Source organism: Macrosteles quadrilineatus, unplaced genomic scaffold, assembly GCF_028750875.1.
Source record: "Macrosteles quadrilineatus isolate MER2022 unplaced genomic scaffold, UCM_ALF_1.0 Scaffold_5__1_contigs__length_97177068, whole genome shotgun sequence".
Lineage (NCBI taxonomy): Eukaryota > Metazoa > Arthropoda > Insecta > Hemiptera > Cicadellidae > Macrosteles > Macrosteles quadrilineatus.
In genome coordinates, this window is record NW_026542598.1 from 42,862,809 (window position 1) to 42,885,398 (window position 22,590).

At 35.5% G+C, this 22,590-nt stretch overlaps 1 protein-coding gene across 2 annotated transcripts in view; it reads right to left on the minus strand.

The window, feature by feature from the left end:
* Positions 1–17,017, minus strand: part of LOC128994195 (autophagy-related protein 13) — a 33,309-nt gene extending 16,292 nt beyond the window's left edge. The window contains exons 1-2 of one of the 2 annotated variants that reach the window (XM_054418573.1): positions 16,891–17,017; positions 14,269–14,466 (exon numbers count right to left, since the gene is read on the minus strand). In XM_054418573.1, the coding sequence (XP_054274548.1) occupies positions 14,269–14,466 (198 nt within the window). In that variant the 5' untranslated portion in view covers positions 16,891–17,017. Of the gene's footprint in view, positions 1–14,268; positions 14,467–16,702; positions 16,792–16,890 lie in introns of those variants that run through there. The other variant, XM_054418574.1, reaches the window with a different exon arrangement.
* Between the last annotated feature and the right edge of the window lie 5,573 nt (positions 17,018–22,590).

Below are 22,590 nucleotides of genomic sequence, written 5' to 3' on the forward strand. Positions count from 1 at the left end.
GGATTGCGTTTAAGAGCAATTCCGTAGGCCTATGTGTATCAAACAAAAAAAATTTAATTTCCACTCTTGTATTGTATGTGAAGTGAACAAGCCAAAAATATTCTTTTATTGAGTGACTCCTTAAAATACTACATTTTAACAACTTTAGAGGCAAAGAAGAGTAGCTGACTTTGTCTGCCTATATGGTGATGATCTGGCTCTAGACAAAGTTATATTAAAAGCTCATAGAACAAGGATAGCTAAGTTGTGTTGCGCTCAAAAAGTTATCGACTACTCAGAATTGAACGGCGACCTTCAACTATTAACATTCAATTACAAACTTACAAAAACCCTCGCCTCCTACCAAAACTCCTCTCTTTAATTGTTTTTAATACGGCCATACTTGTTTATTGGGAAGTAATAAACAAAATTGTTATTGTTAATAATATTTTATGTTATTTTTTAACAACTGATTAAAAACCATAATGCTATCCTCATTGCACCAATCATAGCTAAATAGAACCTCACACCACAACGGTTTAATGAGTTCTATAAACACTAATCCACGAACTAACAATACGACCACAAACAACCAACTCAACCCTTGACACAAATTCGAGGAAAACAACAAACTACTCTAGGTCGAACAGCATAGAGCTTCTACCAAAAAAACACAGGTTATTCGAGAACAGAGTTAATTGATTTTGAAAATAGCTCAATCCAGGAGTAAACAAATGTGAGTAATATGTGGTTTGCCTTGCCCCAGTCATGGGTTACGTAACTCTCCGTCGTCTGCCGTCGTGGTCGTGGTGATGGTACAGTGATGCCACCAGCTGAGGTACCGAGTCTTGTGAACATCTGTGGTTGTGCAACAGATCATGGCTTACTACTACAGCTTGTACACAAGCGGAAGATAAAGTCAGATAGCCGAGCAAAAGTGAAAGGAATAAAAGTAATAGTGTATGGGTATGCGAGTTTGTGACAAACCATCGAATGTTATGGTTATCGGTGGTGTTGAGTTATCATCAAGTCAGTTATGTAATAAGTAACTTGGCCGTTTTATAATTAATTTTTAGCAACATTCCTCAGACTTTAAAAGGAAAGATGCTGATTTATTCAGATGTTCATACTGATCGTACAATTGCAAACTTAAAGGTACAAACACTCAGATAGAGAAGGGAAGTTATCTTTTATAAGAAGAGATTCAACACAATTCAGAATCAACGTTCAAAGAAATTTTGTGTAGGCTAACTGAGAAAAGAAAAATACAGGATAACATTTTAAAACTCAAAGGTAATAACACCTCTGAGAAAAGAAGAATGTTCTCAAATAAGGAGAGCTTCAGCGAATAAACTCAAAACAACCGAATTCAAACTCAAACTCATCTTGGAAAATTATCTTCACCAAATTCAAAATTCTCTTTAGTAGGATCATCTTGTTGTCAGGTTATATACTTGTGTGCATGATTCTATTTTGGATAGGCTGAATTTCATCTCGAGCATCATATTTTTAGAATTATTATTTAATTTATAAAGGTGAATTGTTTTATCATGATTTAGAAATTAAGTCAAACTTTGGCTCTCAAACAAAGCAAGTTTTTAGTCATTTTCTATTTCCAAAAATATTCCCTTCCAAAGATTTGCAAAATTACAAGAGATTCTACTTTATCCAACAAACTTCCATGGACCAACGAGGAAAACTTTAGCACCAAAGAATCTCTCCAACACAATAGGAAGAGAAGAGAGAGTGAGAGAGATAGGGGGGGGAGAAGCAAGAGAAATCTCAAGGACGCGAGCCGCAAACCAGTAATTTACACTGCAATCGTGAGTCATCCGCAGCACCTAGCTATAATTGAACTCTCTCACACCTCCTGGCATGCAGTCTATTTATAGCCGTCCTTGTGTTGTGACAAAAACGCGACCATTACTGTGATAATGAAAAAGGTTAAATGCAGGAAAACAGGGGAATTTAAATAATTTCCTTCAAAACAGCACAGTTAATCATCAAACCCTATGATAACGCCTTAACTTATTCTGTGCCCCAATTTTTACTATTGAAAACAAAAACTATTTCAGACTTGTAAAGTGTCTCATAGCTGCAAAAGTATTGTCTTTGATTGCTTATCAATGTACTTTTTACAATGTTCAAGATTTGCAAACTGAAAATGTTGGAGATGAAATTAAATTCTACACTATTTTCCTTACCCATGCTTTATAAAGGATGTTTAAAGGGATTAATGTTACTCTATGAAACCGTTACCCACACCAGTTTAAACAAAACCATCTGAATAACATTGTTTCCTAAAATGGCAGGAGTTATCAATTAAACAAATAAATAATTAAAATGACATAGCCAACTGACCTATCTTTTCTTACTTTTCAAACAAGATAAGCACAAGCAAAAGATGAAATTAGGCTTACTTACACTAGCAGACGTAAATTTAACGTATATATTTAACCGCCACACTATGAACTGGATACTATTTTAAAACATTTAGGAACGCATGTAGAAACACTACAACACATAACAGTCATTGTTCAAAATTACTACTGAAACATTATAGAAACACTTTTTGTCCTAGGACGCTAGGCATGAGCCTGGGATTGTTTTTCACATTACTTCAGGCTAGACCTAGGGGTTGCGGCTATCACTTGGATAAAATCCATTGGTAATTTGGTAGGATTTGAACCTGGGACCTCAGGGACTGAAGTCCCGTGCTCTAACCACTAAACCAGCTGGGGTGGCGGAATTGTACCCCCCTGGAATTGTACCCCCTGCAGGTTAGTGACGTCACGATGACGTCTCATTTTCTTGACCAAAACGGCGTGTACGGGCTGGAATTGTACCCCCCTCATAAAACTTTGATATTGTTATGCACGAGTGGTTTGATTAAATCCACTGGCATCTAAAAAACTGTACGGACCGGAATTGTACCCCCTCAGTTATAACTCACTTTTATTTGGCTAGTGTACGGGGTGGAATTGTACTCCCCTGGAATTGTACCCCCCGGCAGTCTAGCCCTTCTTATAGGACCGGAATTGTACCCCCCTGGAATTGTACCCCCTGGAATTGAACCCCCCCAATTCACCCAGGAGCTTGTCTATTATGATTACCACCTAAAATCAAAACAATAGTTATGTTGGATATTAGAGGGGAATCACACGAAAGTGAACTGAACCAAGTTACCCGACACCTAATGAATTGCTTGTTGTGAAAGGATATTCTAAGAAACTGCAAATTAAGGCCATTCCGAGTAACGTGCGAGAGGCCTAACAGACTTCTTTGTACGTTATTCATTAATATTTTCTTACCCTTCCCAAGTACTAACTGTTCATGGGTTAGCTTAAATTCACAAAGGTTAAAACTTTGACAAACTGTGAAATACTTTGTACCAGATACCTACAACTAAATTTTACAACAGGTATTTTATCCACCTTTGCCAGTAATAACTGTTTATAATTTGTTACCGAATGAACAATAATGCATATTATGTTTGAATGAACAAAAATTAAATACATTAACTTCTTTTCACGGTCATATTAAATTACGTTGAAAAGAGTGACGTGAACAAATAACCATTCCATTCTTATAGCGTAGTTATTGTATACAAACTAGTTTAGCTTAGTTATTAGGCCTATGTGCAGTAATCAAGAGGTAAGTATTTCAAATTTATAGAACTAAGCCGAAATTCGCTGCTTGCGACTTCTCTTGAAAACAAAGTTTGTTAGGATCTGCACTGCTTGTATCGTTTTAAAAAAATCAATCAGCTTGGGTAATCAGGTTGTTCATGGTTTAAAGAAAATTAATAAAATATGCATATAGCCCGAGGCGAAGTAAAGTGGCGAAGCCAGATTTTTGGATAATCCCTTCACAATTATAGTTCCTTAGTACAATCACTATTCTGTACAGGTTTGAAAATCCAACATATGACACTGTAGAAGGCATTCTCTACTACTTCATTTTCATAATACCAATTAAGTTTATCGAGTGGGTGGGGGGTACAATTCCAGCCCGTACACAAGCCAAGCTAGCTGTCCAAGAGGGGGGTACAATTCCGGGGGGTACAATTCCACCCCGTACACATTTGGCTTTCTGATGGGGGGTACAATTCCAGGGGGGTACAATTCCACCCGTACGTAAATATTTTGATGAGCAGGGGGTACAATTCCGGGGGGTACAATTCCAGGGGGGTACAATTACGGGCCGTACATCTCCTGCTCTTTTTAATATCTAATATAATTATCCGGTTCACTGATCACTTGCCCACATTAAATATATTAGATTTCGTTCAAATCAAAGTGTACGGGGTGGAATTGTACCCCCTATGCGTGACGTCAAAATGACGTTAACGATCGCCGGGGGGTACAATTCCAGGGGGGTACAATTCCGGCGACCCAACCAGCTTGCTCCCCATTATAGAAACACCATAGCTAATAAGGAAGAGACAAATTTCAAGTGACAAGAGGAAGTGGCATTATGCAATTGAGTCTGCATAATGTCCTTGAACCTAAGCTGTACTAGGAACAAGAGGGTGGGGCAACTGATAGGCTAGCTGTGGTTAGAAAGAGACAGAGAACAAGACAGAGAAGATACCAGGCACACCCACAACTGTGTGACTATAACATAAAGAGGACACATTGTTTAGTCCTCAGTCTTAATCTCTGGGGTTCATGCAAGCCCTAAAATGTCCTTTTATTGTAAGAACTTTGCTTCTCCTCTACTATGCCCACACTCTCACATTCAATTTGGATTATTACTATATGGAGGAACGTCAAAAAATAACCTTAGTCAAATTTTAGTTATAGAGAAGAAGTTGATAGAGCTCTGTTAAAATGAACACCCAATGCCTCCATTAATAGATAAGTTTAAGGAATTAGGATATTTACCTAAATCTGTACATCTATCAAACAATAATGGGTCTATCCATATCAAGTGATCCAACAGGGGTTGCTTGACCATTTTTAAAATAAATAAGATTTTTATCCTAGATACATTTATCAATTCTGGGTTCAAAAGTGATTTTAAAATTTTGTTATCTATTTTGTTACTCCTACGGCGGCCATTTTTGTTTTGCGGAACACGCAAATTTTTGCTCATGTAAGGGTTTGCGTTAACTTGCACAACTCGGTAACCATGAACACTAGAGTGATGAAACAAAAAGCATTTTAATCTGGAAGAAACAGCCTAAATATTATGTTCTGTACATATTTATTGAAATGTGTATCAAAAACAGTTTTAAACCCATCTCAACATTTTATAAGAAAACGGAAAAATTTCAACTTTTGAAGGCGTATTACCATTGGAACGAATAAAATCTCAGTCTTGATTTTTGTTGTGTCTGTAGCAACTCAGTAGAACTGTTTGTATTTCAAATATCAACCATGAGACTTAATTCCTTTAAAAGTTATCATTTTTCAAAAACTGAAATTTTTTGAAAAATTCAAATTTTGAGTCTCAATATCTTTGTTGGGACAAAGTTTAAAAATCTGAAATTTTTACCAAAAACCCCTCTTATGGTTGTTATACTGCTGTATGAATTTCATCTTTGAGATTTACTTTTAAGCTAAGTTACAGTATCGTGAAAATCGCAAAAACCCCATAAGCTCGGCCAACGCGGCTAGTACTGTAGGTAGGCCCTAGCTTAAAAATTAATTTATAGGTGTAGGTAATTATTTTATTTAATGTAAACTTGCCTAACTTACTTTAAAGTAATGTATAGCCTTTTCTTGCAAATTTCTTGTCTTATGTGAAATTAAAAAAAAAAACTTTTTATCAGATTATTTTCATTCAGGTTTACACCTTTTTTTCAATAGTCCTAAATATTTTGAACTCATTTATTAATTTATTAAACCACTTTCATTTTAATAAAGAATATTAGAAATTTTACATACAAAAGCTGTTTGAAAGACAAGTTCTTAAAGTATACAACTTTTTTTTACTTGTTAGTGTTTTTTGTTCTACTTTGATCATGCTAATTAGGAAGTTTGGATGTTTCTTCATTCAGTTTGGGTTTGTCCTTCCAGTGGTTTTTGTCAGTTAAAAGAGATTTAATTTTCTCAAAACTTTGTTTATAGGCACCCAAGCTTGGTCTTTCTAATTTGTTTTAAAGGCGGTTGGTTGTTGGTCCTGCTGGATCTTTATTTTGATAACTGATGTCAATCACCTCTGCCACCCACCACTGTCATACACAAATGCAATAGAGTCTTTGGTATGAAGTGTAGTGTAATTATAGCTTTCAGTTGCTAGTGAAGTTATGAAGCACCTAACATTACTACTGTCCGGTAAAGGAATAAAACAATGGAAGCTTCTTGTTCCAGTAATCTTTAAACAGTTCTCAAATCGGTCCAGGAGTTTGTTGTTGTGGTGTTGAGTGATTTCTTCATCTGTTATAAAAATGAATTATTTTGTTAAGAAAAACTGTGTTTTGTGACTCATTTACGACTTCCTGTAGGTACTGGAGACTGTATCAGTTCCCACAGAATAAGAGTTATTTTTTTTCAAAATACCACAATAAACACTTTATTGATTTGTGTTATACAGGTTACGGTACATTAAATCTAAATAGAAAATAAATTATAAGACCTCAATATAAATAGAATTAACTAAGTTTTATTTAAGTTAAATGATGAATAAAACTTAAAATTTAGCAGGATTTTATTTATTTTTAGTACCGTAGCGGTACATATTAGGCCTAATTTGTACTTTGGGTACAAAGTTTAAGTTAAAAATCTGTTTTGGATTTTTGAAATGTACATTAAGATAAGTTTACATTAAATAAAATAATTACCTACACCTATAAATTAATCTTTAAGCTACCTACAGTACTAGCCACGTTGGCCGAGCTTATGGGTTTTTTGTGATTTTCATGATACTGTAACTTAGCTTAAAAGTAAATCTCAAAGATGAAATTCATACAGCAGTATGACAACCATAAGAGGGGTTTTTGGTAAAAATTTCAGATTTTTAAACTTTGTCCCAACAAAGATATTGAGACTCAAAATTTGAATTTTTCAAAAAATTTCAGTTTTTTGAAAAATGATAACTTTTAAAGGAATTAAGTCTCATGGTTGATATTTGAAATACAAACAGTTCTACTGAGTTGCTACACACACAAAAAAAATCAAGTCTGAGATTTTATTCGTTCCAATGGTAATACGCCTTCAAAAGTTGAAATTTTTCCGTTTTCTTATAAAATGTTAAGATGGGTTTAAAACTGTTTTTGATACACATTTCAATAAATATGTACTGAACATAATATTTAGGCTGTGTCTTCCAGATTAAAATGCTTTTTGTTTCATCACTCTAGTGTTCATGGTTACCGAGTTGTGCAAGTTAACGCAAACCCTTACATGAGCAAAAATTTGCGTGTTCCGCAAAACAAAAATGGCCGCCGTAGGAGTAACAAAAGAGATAAAAAAAAATTAAAATCACTTTTGAACCCAGAATTGATAGAGGTATCTAGGACAAAATTATTATTTATTTTAAAAATGGTCAAGCAACCAATTATTTTATTTCTGGATCACTTGATATGGATAGACCCTAATGTACGTTTAAAACAGATCGAAGAGAACTAATTAAAATTAGAAAATGTGCAACGCTACGACACAAGAAATGAAAACAATTTTGTACTTAATCATCATAGAACTAGTAATAAAACGTTACAACCAAAAGAGAGTAAAATTTTAATAGATCTTAAACTTTTAAAAAATACATTAATTTTTTTTATGATCCTGTAGAAGATTTTTCAAGATATTATAATCAATTTGAAAATCATCCTCAGACATGTCGATGTCACTGACCTGATTTTCTAAACCAATTGGGCTTAAGGGGGAAAACCAAAATATGTGTATTTTTTCCCTTTGTAATTAACTTAAATGGTCCGATAACTTGTTTATTTTTTCTAAAACAACAATACAACAATATGTAGGCCTATATTGATAAAGTGATTTGAATGTAAATCTAATCAGAATAGTCTTTCTCCTGTTCTTTTGGCTGAAACGTCACGAAGAAGAAGAAGAAGAGCACAGGTCAACAACACTGTTATACAATGTAGATATAGCACCACTTATATAACAACAAACACTGTGTCCCTGCTGATAGCTGTGCAATTCTCACTAGTAAACACTAGGCTATATGACCTCAGAGAAAACAGACAAAGAAACAAGTGAAACAAGTGATGTTAAATTTGTCTGAATTTTCTTACTTTTATTCATTTTGTTGAAATGAAGTTGAAGCTATTGTTTTGTCTTGCACAAAATTAACATTAATGATTTACTGACAAAAACTATTCTTAACAATTCATTTTCATACCGTATGAAAAATTGTTCCTATGTCAATAAAAGAGAATTGTACCACATAAAACCAACTAAAAAATTGCAGTATAGAGGTAACGAATTTTAATCTTCTATAACGTGTGGTTTTAAATCAAATAATTCTCACTTCACAGCTAAAAATTGCAACACAGGTAACTCATTCAAAGTGATAGAATGAGAGCACCAAATCAATCATTTTCTTCTCTACATTTTTTTTAACACTACACAAGGAAGAATGCTGTAGCACATTACCATATGGAACAGGTATGGTAATTCCTGGCTGAGAACAAAAATATTCCATTGGGAAGGCAGTACTAGACACTAACTAGTTTGTTAGATAACCAAAGAAACTAGTCACAAATAAGATTTTAGTTCCTCTTCAGAAGATTAGACAATTCTTTACGAACATGATTTAAAAGCAGTAAGAGCATAATGTATTTGATTTGCATGACAAACAAAAAAGGACAGCAATCAAAATTTTGTTCTAATAATATGCTAAGAAACGTTTTGTTTCAACATGTTTTTAATCACGTTTTATGTTATAGTTAAAATATGAAAAACAAACCAATGACACAAAATAAAAACACTGTGTACAACAATTTTTGCCAAGAATCTAGTTTAAAAACTATTACAAGAGGTTGTAAACAAACGTTTTTATTGTTTTGCATTCAAGCCAAGACACATGAAAATTCCTACAGCCTGGAAATATCAAAGAACTCCTCAATGGTCAAGGTCAAACAACGGTGAAGGTCGCTCAAGGAGAACTAGTAAACAGAGCAAGTCAGCAAAGAAGGGGGGGGGGGGGAATGGCTGAAACATTAGGCAGTAGTTCCGTTCAAGGAATTCCTATCACTACAGAGGTATTTGGGCGAATCAAAACACAATGTTTAGACAGGAATACAACTAGAATGCTAAAATGTTGATTTAACAAATGTAAATCAATAACGATTACAAAGTTATTGAATGAACTTAAATTTATTAAAATGCACTTTCTAACCAATACACTTTCTAGCCTACAATATTGTCAATCAATCAAATGAGATGGGGTCATCACCTTGTGTGTATTTTTAACCCAAATATGAGTGTAGAATGGTGTGAGATGATCTGTGTAGCTTTGTTACTGACTAATATCAGCTGTTTCATTAGTCAAGCTCATTAATTTAAAGCACAATGATCAGGAACAGCTGGGTCTAGTTTCGAACCATTGAAGTTGTATTACATATTTTAATTTTGTTTTGTGGGAGGTAATGTTGTTATTGTTGTTAGATCCAAAAACATGTTAGGCTAATGTTAACATGTAAAAGTTACTACTTTCTTGATTCTATTGCATTCTAATCAAATAATTAAGTTTGTTAACTAATTAAGATTTAAACACTTCATAGTGAAAATGCATGTTTTGTGTTACCAAAGAATTAGCCAGAAAGCTAACGTAGAGATAAAATCGTCGTGATTGTATGTATGAAGTTTGGGGAAATGTGCACTTATAAAAAACATCCATCAAAACTTGCTTGGAGAATTATTAGCGTACTAAGATAAAAGATGATGAGTCATTTAATTCAAGGTAGCTCATCAGGCTCATAGCAAGATTACCACAGGCTAACCACCAAACCCAAGGTCTGACAAATAATTCTGTTTGCCATCTCAGATTGTCAATGCTGAGTTTTGATAACTCTAGACTAAAAATGCACTCCGAACAACATAATTTTTTAAAAAATTTTTCAATAAAATATTTCATAAGGATATTTAGTTTTTGTGTAGCAAATAACCAATATTCGGCTTAATATAACGATCATTAATTTCAATTTCAGTAATTAGAGCAATTACATTACAATTACGTAACCACTAAAGGAGTTCTTTGATCCAAAAGTTGGGAATTTTTTAGTTATTTGAAGGTATGAGTTGGGATTTTTGGAAGTTTTTGAAACTGTCGTTAAACTGAAGACTTAAAGGCATATTTTCAAACTAACTATGTATAAACTAACAAAGTTAAAAGAGTGTTGGAAATTTCATATATTGAGTAGTTATGGTACGTATAGTAGTTTATGTTACCTTGTTACTGTCCAAAACGATCCTTTGTAGTTTGTTATGAAGAATTATACATAACAAACCATTGTTAGTCATAACTACAAAGGATCGTTTTGGACAGTAACAAGGTAACATAAACCACTATACGTTAATTCAGACGATCCAGAGGCCATACCATCATGAGTTATAGTACGTTACACAACATCTGTAGTAGGTACACAGCTGCAATTCAATGCTTTTAGAAAATTTCTTTCTGAGCTGCGCGTGGAGCATATCCACTTAATGTTTGTTAAAAAAATGATTTTAAGGGGCTGTAAACTTAGTATTTACTGATCAGATCACTATACCACAGTGTGAACATTTGTTGAGACACTTCAATCAAAAATGAAGTCAAATTCAGTCAAATCAACATTCAAGAGAAACCTTCATTTTTTGTTACATTTGTACCGTATGTGTAGCTATAAAGGGGCTTTGAAGGTGAAATATGCATCCTTCTTACTGTTAAAGCTTGATATTAATTAGTTGGAAAATCTAAGTAAATAGGAAATTCAAGTAATATAGTTGCGAAATCCAAGTAATATTGTTGGAAAATTTGTACAATATAGTTGGGAAATCCGCGTAAAATAGTTGGAAAATTCAAAGTGTCTCCGCCCCAATGTTTTTTCTGTGCGATGCCCCTGATGACACTAATAGTAGGCCTATTTCTTAAAGAAACGTCAATAAAGAATTGATTGATGTACCATAGTGTATCGTAACATTTATAATTTTAATAGAAACCTATAGGCCTAAATAAATTTTATAAAAAAAATATATAGGCCTACAGAGAGTTTTAATTTTTAATGTTTCCAACATCACTAATCCGAAAAAAGGACACCCAAACATGAACCTTTTGGAATATGGTTATTAGCAAGAGGTTAGAAAACAGTTTATATCCATTACTAGCACCAAACAATTCACTACCAAGCGATCAAGTTAAACTTCCAAACAAACAAAGCACTTAGGCAGTTAGAGCACAGAAGGACAAACTATAACCCAATCAGTACAAGCGTCTACAAACTTCAAGTTGAGGGACAAAAAACTTGCTATAAGGACTGCTTTCATAAACCATAACTGTAACCCTAAATAATCTAGACAAACCCTAAATTATAAAAATATTTTTGTCTTTACTAAGTAAAATAATCTTACATTCTATGCTATAAGCTAAAACTTAAAACGTAGGCTACTGTATTAAAATTTTGATCAACCATCGACAATATTACCTACCTCTTTATATTGCTGCTGTCGATTGCTTCCAAGTTGAAAATAATTTGACTCGTCCAGAGTCTTAGGTGAGAAATTCGCACGAGCCCTTGGGGCTCCTGTGCATTCTCGCTCATCTATAACCATTGTGAACATTATTTTCAAGGTTATTCTCCGTTTACTATAAAACCAAATTGGTTTTGGTTGATGAGACAAATCTCATCTATTACCATCGTGAACATAGTCTTTTAGTGTTATTTTTTATCTATCATTAAATTATTATAACCAACTGATTTTGGTAGGCTAAATGGCCAACTGGGTAAGTAAACAGCGTGCCGCTGCATTTTTACCACATGGAGTTTCAAGAACAAAACGTTCTTAAAGCAGTTAACTACGTTAAAGCATAAATTAAATAGCCTAGGACAAAAATAATAAATTTACAAAGACTAAATAAGGATAACCTTAATAGTTTTAAGTATAGGTTAGGTTTTATACTTTGTTCACAAAATTTTAGGAGGCTTGGGAAGCGATTCCATTCCCTCTACCTCACCTTTCGAAACAACAGCTGACAGCTGATAGGTATATGATAGGTGGCGGGGGAACCCAGAAAACCTTCCCCTCATGCCGCTTAAATTTTGTGAACAGACTATAGTAGTTAGTAGATCCAGGTGTGTAATCCAGTCTTATGGCTAACGATTTTCAATACGTTCCGCTACATTAAATTAAAAACATTCAAAACAAACCAATAACTTAACTCCTTTTTTCATTTTTGGTAATCAAGCTAAAAAAAAAACTGACCTGCACTGATTCTATAGACCCTACTCTCTTGCATAAGAGTTTAAATGATAAAAGAAACATTAACGTCAAGCATGCCTCTTATCAAATTAATATATCTGAGGCCAAACGTCCACTCAGTCCGTCTGTCTGGAAGTGTTTAACACGTGATTCATTACTTATTTCAGCCCACGGTAGCCTATTATAACATCACAATAGTACTCTATGTTGTAATTCTAACAGAGCCACAATCTCAAATATGAATTTGTATTAAGTAATATTACTGAGAATTTTACCTCTGATTGCCTGGTTGCTGACCTTAAGAATTATTAATTATAATTTTGATATCATATTAATGATTATATTTAACTACTGATGTTAGTAGGTCATATCATGCTTCTTTACCGTATTCGACATTTAAAAAACTAACGGTAAGTTTCTTTTAAATCTTTGAGAAAATGTATTTCAAATTTTTATATGTTGAAAGACACCTCTTCCAATACTGAACGTTTTAACATCGTAATATCGTTGTGTAATTATTATGGTTTACAAAAGCTTTATGCCTACTTTAATAGGCTTCATAGCATTCGAGAATTTAAATTTATTTTTTATGAAACTCAATCTACTTCAGAGCCCCAAAACCAACACTTTTGATACCAGACCTTGATAACAAGAACTATTTTTCTCTTGAATTCGCTACTGATGTGCACAATTTTCAATTTCAATCAATCAATTAATTATTTAAGATGGTGACGCCACTGTGTGCGAATTTTAACCCAAATATGAGTGAAGGGACCTACAGTTTATAGTGGAATCCGAACCACATTTTTCCTTGTAATTAACGAATTGGTCTAATTATCAGGATAGTACTGCGGATAGTCGTAGTAATCACTAGTGCGGACGTTAATCCACACCAGGGAGCATCGAATCCTCAGTGCATGCCTATAAATATCCACAATTTGTGACCTCATAGTAGCTTTTAGTCCAACAATATTATCTCCCCTATTCTTCAGCACCAAGGGTCTGTTGGCAAATCTTAAAACCAGTAAGGAACCCTCCAACCGTAGATTACAGCTGAATTAAATTAGGCCTACTTTATATTTACAATAGAAGTCCACCAAACAAACTAAATTATTTTATTTGAATAAATATACTGCTCAGTTATTAAACAGTATTAGGCAAGAATGGCAAATAAAGTAAAGTAGGCCTATATACCCATAAATAAACATAAACTGAAACTAAACTAAATAGATCCAGAAAGAAGTACGGAACAGAGGATACACTCCATGGTACACTTAAGTGGTGTCTAGCACTATTGCTGGTGTCTAAGGCCCCCCCCTCGACCTAATGTAGGCCTACTACAAATCTCACAGAGGAGGAAGACACTGAGCCCTGTGCTACAGGAATTTCCGCACAGTGCTCGCCCTTAAGACTGAAAGCACACGCTCCAATAATTTTGTTTCCTCTGTAGGCTACCTTACATGTCTGTGATAGTTCAAATCAAGCGATAGATGGGTCCAGATAGATCTATGAATTTATAACCTAAGGAATACCGGCGGTGGAAATTGTGTATTAACTTTTACAGTTTATTACAGACATTACCGGTATTCAACTATTTTTTTTCCCATTAGCATACATGATGTTAACTATCTGCCTTTCAATCAATTCTGCAAATAACAAAAAAAAAAAGTAAAAGAGCATGAGATAAGGCAGAAGGGAAGCTAATTTAATTAGGCAAGTAGTTATGCTCCTTTCATATTATTCAACATTTCACTTGCATTCATTATTACTTTTTGTTCATTAACTTTAAATCTTTCAATACTGTATTTTTATTAGTATTAATATCAGCATGTCAACTCTGAAAAATGGTGTAGCGGTACCGTAAATAAATAAATAAACTTAAAAAGAACCTAACCAATCAAAAGCACAGCTCACTCACCCAGTCTGTCTGCGTAGAGTCAGGGTTGCATTCCGTATGGACTTTCCCTCCCAATCTTCCCTGAACGATGATCTGAGCCGATTTCAACGCAAAGAATTTGATGAGTTTTTCCAAATAATCCAAATCTTTTTTATCCTGGGAGCTTTGTGAAGCAGGTGCTGCCATTTTAGCACCGCTCACTTCACAACACACGGACATCTGCAAATTCATTAAAGGTCAATCAGAAACAGTAAGTTACGGTTGGCCTAAAACAATAAAGTAGAGCCAATCCTACAAATTATTTTACGTTGGCAACACAACTGACTCTGGCAGAGGCACATAGAATCTATTTAAATACTGTAGCATATCAAATTAAAAATTGTACAAAACTCAGTCCCTAAAAGTATCCTTGTCACTGCCAATATTTCCAAAAATGGAGTGACCCTCTTTGTAACATTCTTCTGATAAAATTGTTCTTGGTACCGGTTACTAATCTATTGATTGAGCCTAGATCTACCGTACATAAATAGGGGCTTGCACTAAGTCACTGTAGGGCTATTCCTAATTTCTTAGGCGGGTTCTTATTGAGTGAAGCGAAGCTCTTTGAGGCTGTCTTTAATGCGAACTTGGTTAGCCTACGGTACATCAACACGCAATAAGTTAACGGAACATTACTTATTCCTGCCAAGCTTGATTTCTGAAAGGCCCAGGGTTTCGGTTTGTGAGATTCTAGGCGGGGTCCATTATTTTCAAACGGGGTCTCCAAGACCAGGGGTTTCAGTTAGCGTCAGCCTGGCTAGGGTTTTGGTACCTATTAGTGTTAAGTAAATAGGCTAGTAGGCTAGTATAAATCAGAAATTATATGGTGTTACCATTGTCTTTAAACAGTGTTTTGACGGGTAGACTTCCATATCTGTTGTCAAAAACAACCGAATGAAAATAGCGATTAGGCCTATTCGATTTTTTCATTCGATATATCGATCAATATTTTCATTCGGTTGTTTTTGACAACAGATACGGAAGTCTGCCCTTTTTGACAAAATCAAGTAAACTTCAATTAACCTAGGCTACCTAACTTAATTAATCAAATAGTTTTTGATCTAAGTTAAGTTAAGTTATCAGAGTTTACATAAAGTATAAAGTAAGGTAACTTACTTAAGACTTTCAAATTTGGCCAGTTTAAGTACTAACAAGTAGGCTATATGTAGAACACACCTACTTATAAGAAATATTTTTTTCTGGTGTTGTTGCAGGCTTATGAATTTAATTTTTACATATTTTTTCGTATTACGAAACATGTTTTTGATATGTACAGAAATAAAAAACCAAATCTAACCCAATAAATTAAGTATATTACCTAATTTAAAGACAAATTTATAACTAATCTAACAAAAAAAGAATTATTGTTCTATGTCTAAAGAGACAAGAGATAGCCTAGAGCTTGTTAATCAAAACATTGCGCTTGACCAAAAAATGGCCTTGGCAGTATTGTTGGCATGCAACCACTTTAAAATTGTGGCGCCGAAAGGGTTAATGGATAAACACCCATGTCTTTTAATATAAGTTACAGGTACCGTAGGCCTATTAACAGTAAGAACAGAAATATTGGCAATTTTAACTTACTGGCCTAACATATTAAGTTACTAATTAGTGATCATTTGCAAATGTAAAATGGTGTAGGCTAGGATAGCCTACGGTACCTTAAGTTATTCGTTTAAGTTTATCAAACATTAAATTAAACTAGAGCAACTGTTGCTCGAATTCGAGCAATTTTAAAGTATTACAGACATTATTTCAAAACGAATAACAGTCGTAATTTCCGATTATGACTCAAAAGAGTCAACTCAAAGATAATGTAATCAATCACTCCACTCTAGTTATCGAAACTGCAAACGAACTCACTCTGAAAACGAACACTATTGTGTGTGTATAATGTGTTTACTAATGAACAGCTGTACCTAATTAATACAAATATTATTCGTATGTTTAAGAAAACAAAATCTTTTCATCATAAGAAATACATTAGGATTTTGATGGCCTGTGGGGCAAAGCCCGAGGACTTTTATTACAGGAATCTGTGAAAGAGGGTGTCTACACAAAAAATACTTAATTTTGACACATCGTTAGTAAAAATCCGTCCATTATTAACAAATGAGTAGTGTTTCGTAGAAAATGCCTTCACGTATTATATATAAGGATAGACTAGGGCCTAAGATAGGTAACTAGAATAATAATTATTTTAGGCTAATAAAAATTTAGTACCTAGGCCTACTGCAATGTTTCATTAAAATGTATTGTGTGTACTGCAATGTTAACCTATCATGGGTCTAGCTCAATTATACAAAGTGTGGATTCGTGTAGCCAAGTAATTTCCTGGTAACATTTTTTTTCCTAAGTCTGAGCTGATTTAAACGAATTAAAAACCAATAATCAAAAGGTGACAAGACATACTCACTTTGAATATGATAAAAAGACCCCTCCCTACTGAAAGCAGATGTTGGAATGCATGCTATCGGAAAGGAATGGAATGTCATGCAACCGGGAAAGTCATCCTACGTCACCTTATGGCAAATTAGGAAACTTGCATACTACTACAGTAAACCATATGTTATATCCTTCAGATCTGAAGTTCTTAAAACTTACCGAAAATCTAATAATCACTAAGGACTTAATGCCACGTTCGCCACATACACTTGACACTCACGAGAGAGAACATAAACAATTCAAAACACCCAGACACCTTGACAGCCATTACAGACGTGGTTGAAGGGAGCGAATCCGATCCGTTAACGAATGGCACACCCACACGTTTTGGAAGGAGAAACAGCCTGTGGAGTAACAGTTTTAAATTCAATGGTTGTATCATTGGTTATATGCACATATAATTAGTTGGGGATCTGACAATGCAAACCCAAGTGATGCGGATATTCCCTTGATCATTGATGGATCATTATGAAGCCTTTGAACAAATTTTAAGGTAAAAGGTCCTTTTAGTTTTTGTACAGATACAGTAATCGTTTTTGATTCTTGGTATTAATGGTGAGAAACAGAATGTTTATTTGCCTACCAATGCATGGAAATGATCGCATTACCACAGCTGTAGGCAATACCATAGATAAAACATGATAAAACATACTCCTCCCATGTTCTATGGCAATAAGCAAAATAGCTAATTTACACTCCTCTAGGTGGTGTGTTGTTGTTCCATACTGTCCATATCCTCATCCAGTGCAGTCTCTGCAAAGGGGTACTAAATTTCATCTGGCCCGGGTATCAAAAGACAAGTCACTAGTACACTCTAAATAACCTACTCCCAGGGCCGTCTAGGGCCCCCTATTTTCCTGATTTAGTGTCCAGCCACCTCCCGTGCCAGTTTTTAACACATATAACAATACAGTTTGACAATAGTTGCTCACAGTTGAAACTTTATTCAATTCAAAAATTACTAAGTGAACTGAAACCCAATTTGTTTAACTTTAGCAGATTACATGCCCAGAAAAGATTTTACATTTGATCGGGCCGGGCCCTCTTCAGAGCGCCGGGGCTCTGGCCCCCCCTGCCCCCTGCCCAACCCTCTATGCGGCCCTGCCTACTCCACCCACTCAATAATCATGTGTTCCATAATGCTACACACTACAAAACATGCTTCATCAGATTTTGCAATAGAATGATAAGTTTACTTACAGCTGGTATTTAATGGCAATGCTTTGATCTGTGTACTTCACAGTCCGAGTTCCTTTAATTGAGCGGAGCGAGCGAAGCGAGCGAAGCTCTTATACGTCGACTTTTATGCATTTCGTAATACGCAAACTCCTCCTAGACGGCTGAATCAATCGTTTTCAAATTTTGGATGGTGATAAAGACCATATCGGTGAGTGCCAACATCTATATGGCGTTAAAAATAGCTCTCAGGAATCCGCCCCACTGGGTCTCAAAGTTTCAATGTAATCCTTATGGAAGCAGTATTTGACACATAAACAAAGACATATGATCAGCTGTTGACTTTTGAATGCAGTAGATAAAGAAATAGCTGATAGTATTATTCCACAGATATTAGAACAGAAATGGTATGAATCATAAATATAATCAAATGACGACACTACCTTGAGGCCCGTGACGTAGGAAGTGTTAAAAGAAGTACTAAAGGTGAGCAGTCTGGAGTGTGGAAACTGTTTATGGCGATTAGATTTAGGTATCTGCATTCCAAAAATTATAAGGGAAGGGAGGAAAACGGGTCTGCGACGTAGGAAGTGAGGAAGGAAGTAGTCAAGGCGAGCTGTCCGGAGTGTGGGATCTGCTTATGACCAATAAGGTATTTGCAATCCTATGATGCTATTGGAAAGGAGGGAAACAGGTCCGCGACGTAGAAAGTATGGTGAAGGAAGTAGTAAAGGCGAGCAGTCCGGAGGGTTGGAACTGTTTATGACGATTAGATTAATGTATCTGCAATCATAAAATGCTATAGGAAGGGAGGTAAACAGGTCCGTGACGTAGGAAGTGGTGAATGAAGTAGTAAATGCGAGCAGTCCGGAGTGTAGGAACTGTTTATGACCATTAGACTAAGGTATTTGCAATCCTATGATGCTATGGTAAAGGACGGAAACAGGTCCGCGACGTAGGAAGTGGTGAAGGAAGTACCGGTAGTACAGGCGAGCAGTCTGGAGTGTGGGAACTGTTTATGACGATTAGAATAAGGTATCTGCAATCATAAAATGCTATGGGAAGGGATGAAAACGGGTCCGCGACGTAGGAAGTGGTGAAGGAAGTAGTAAAGGTGAGCAGTCTGGAGTGTGGGAACTGTTCATGACGATTAGATTAAGGTATCAACAAACATAAAATGCTATGGGAAGGGAGGAAAACGGGTCCGCGACGTAGGAAGTGATGAAGGAAGTAGTCAAGGCGAGCTGTCCGGAGTGTGAGAACTGTTGTTGACGATAAGATTAAGGTATCTGCAATCATATAATGCTATGGAAAGGGAGGGAAACAGGTCCGTGGCGTAAGAAGTGGTGATGGAAGTAGTAAAGGCGACCAGTCTGGACTGCGGGAACTGTTCATGACGATTAGATTAAGGTATCAACAAACATAAAATGCTATAGGAAGGGGGGAAAACGGGTCCGTGACGCAGGAAGTGATGATGGAAGTAGTCAAGGCGAGCTGTCCGAAGTGTGGGAACTGTTTTTGACGTTAAGATTTAGGTATCTGTAATCATAAAATGCTATGGGAAGGGTGGTAAAAAGGTCCTTTACGTAGGAAGTGGTGAAAGAAGTAGTAAATGCGAGCAGTCCGGAGTGTAGGAACTGTTTATGACCATTAGACTAAGGTATTTGCAATCCTATGATGCTATGGGAAGGGAGGGAAACAGGTCCGTGACGTAAGAAGTGGTGAAGGAAGTAGTAAAGGCGAGCAGTCTGGATTGTGGGAACTGTTCATGACGATTAGATTAAGGTATCAACAAACGTAAAATGGTATAGGAAGGGAGGAAAACGGGTCCGCGACGTAGGAATGATGAAGGAAGTAGTGAAGGCGATCTGTCCGGAGTGTGGGAACTGTTTATGACGATTAGATTAAGGTATCTGCAATCATAAAATGCTATGAAAAGGGAGGAAAACGGGTCCGCGACGTAGGAATGATGAAGGAAGTAGTCAAGGCAAGCTGTCCGGAGTGTGGGAACTGTTTATGACGATTAGATCAAGGTATCTGCAATCCTTAAATGCTATGGGAAGGGAGGTAAACAGGTCCGTGACGTAAGAAGTGGTGAAGGAAGTACTAAAGGCGAGAAGTCTGGAGTGTGGGAACTGTTCATGGCCATTAGATTAAGGTATCAACAAACATAAAATGCTATGGGAAGGGAGGAAAACGGGTCCACGACGTAGGAAGTGATGAAGTAAGTAGTCAAGGCGAGCTGTCCGGAGTGTGGGAACTGTTTTTGACGATTAGATTAAGGTATCTGCAATCATAAAATGCTATGGAAAGGGAGGGAAACAGGTCCGTGGCATATAGGAAGTGGTGATGGAAGTAGTAAAGGTGAGCAGTCCGGAGTGTTGGAACTGTTTTTGACGATTAGATTAATGTATGTATCTGCAATCATAAAATGCTATAGGAAGGGAGGTAAACAGGTCCGTGACGTAGGAAGTGGTGAAGGAAGTAGTAAATGCGAGCAGTCCGGAGTGTAGGAACTGATTATGACCGTTAGATTAAGGTATTTGCAATCCTATGATGCTATGGGAAGGGAGGGAAACAGGTCCGCGACGTAGGAAGTGGTGAAGGAAGTAGTAAAGGTGAGCAGTGTTGAGTGTATGAATGGATTAATGTTTTGGTAATGCTAAAATGCTATGGGAAGAGACTGTATACTGTAGACTGTAGGTTAAAATTATTACGATGCACGAATCAATACATATTTTCGATACATGCAATCGTTTACAATCGAAATTTACAACTGAGTTGACAACAGCAGATTTTTACTCCATAGAGGATAAAAACTATTTTTACTTCCTAAAGAGTAAAAATTCTACTTTAGACCCGCAACGCATGCATTAAAAACGACTGTTATTACTGCAGTATAACCAAAACAATATAATATAAACCCTTGATGACTCCGCTCAATTTTGTGGATGCCTCTGCGAACGCCACCTAGTTGTAAAACATGTCTTTTTCCAGCTGTGAGAAGCATTTTTTTCTGTGGTTTCAGATCTGGTACCATGTGACAACACCATCACCACTATTTGCAATGTTCAACTTATAACCTTGTCAAGTTCCTAAAAAAATCAAACTAAAGAAATATATGTGAAGAAATTCTGAGCAGAGCTAGCTAGCTGCGGGGGTGCGGTTTATAGGCCTATCTAAATCGTTATAGTGTGTTCCTAAGATAGAGACAGTTCGTCAGTCCTCAGAAAAGTATTTATCTTTTGACTGTTCAAAACTTTTACCAAGCTGGTTATCTTGATATTTTGGTAAAATATCCCACCACCATAAGATATTTTGGTGGAGATATATCTTATATAATAAAACAAAACTCTAATTTTATTTACATAAATGATGAACTGACCAAGCAGCTGATGCTCTTAGTAAAAAAGGCCACTTAATGGCGACCTACGTCCATTCCATTCCTTTCCGTTGGAATAATATAAAATCTTATTCGATTAATTGATTTCAGCTGAAATCCACCCAGTTGTCTTACCATCTTTTTACATGGGTATGAGCAATGATACATTGTCCTTGATCAGACACAGGGTTACTTTTTATTAACTAGAATATTCAATGGAGAATGCAGTTGATGTATATGGAATCAGCACAGCAACCCTCATTGAAATACTTTCTTTGGCAGTAGTTGACATTGGTTGACATGTGCAGGGAAAACTGATGTGTTAAGTAGAGCTTTTATTGTTTAGCACAGGGGAGGAGTCTAGAAAGAATTAAGGTTGTACACATTATTACACCACTGAATAGTGAATACACACCGTTTATCGATTTTCATGGAAACATTGATTACAAAATTATGGAATCTTTCTTAGAGGAGTATTAGGGATGACCTCTCAGTTCGGCAATTTCTCATTCAGCCAATTCATTTCCTTACCTTGATGGCTATGCCTTGAAAACCAAGATAAATAGCAGTGTCCATTTAAAGCACCATAAACATCGTGCAAATGTGAAATGCTTACATTACAATTATCTCTGAACTCGATCATTCCACCTCTTGTTTTCTTAGTCCAATTCAAACACTTTTTTCTCTATTCACATGTATTATCTGACAATGAACTTTAAGCTGATGCATTGGATAGTAAATTAAATAACCACGCTTAATATTTGGAGAGAGCATGGACTTGAAATTCTTCAAGGATGCATTATAAGGGTAGATTCATTCCCACTATTAGAAGATGACCCAAAAACTTTTACATTTTTTGCTCAACAATATAATGTCAATTTGATATAGCCTACTGTGTAATATTACGTAAAATTTACGTCAAAATGAGGTAAATCTTTTTACGTCAGATTAACGTTAAATTAAATTAATTTTTTACTTCAGGTTGACGTCATTTAGATTTTTATTTATGTAAAAATTACATGAAAGATATCATTATGATATTGACGTCTTTGACATAAATTTTAGATCTAACTATCTAGCTATCACTCAAGTAGCTTTGTTGAAGACCTTAATTCATGGATAACTCACTTAGGAACTGACAAACTTATGATCTATGACTTTCTCCATTATTCTGTGGAGGGATTCATCAAATCACTTATGATAGGAAATTTAATCAGTGCACTTTTTTATTTATAGGAAAATATTTAAAAGGATATGTTTTTTCCACTACGAACGTTTTTGTGATTTAATATAGACTCATC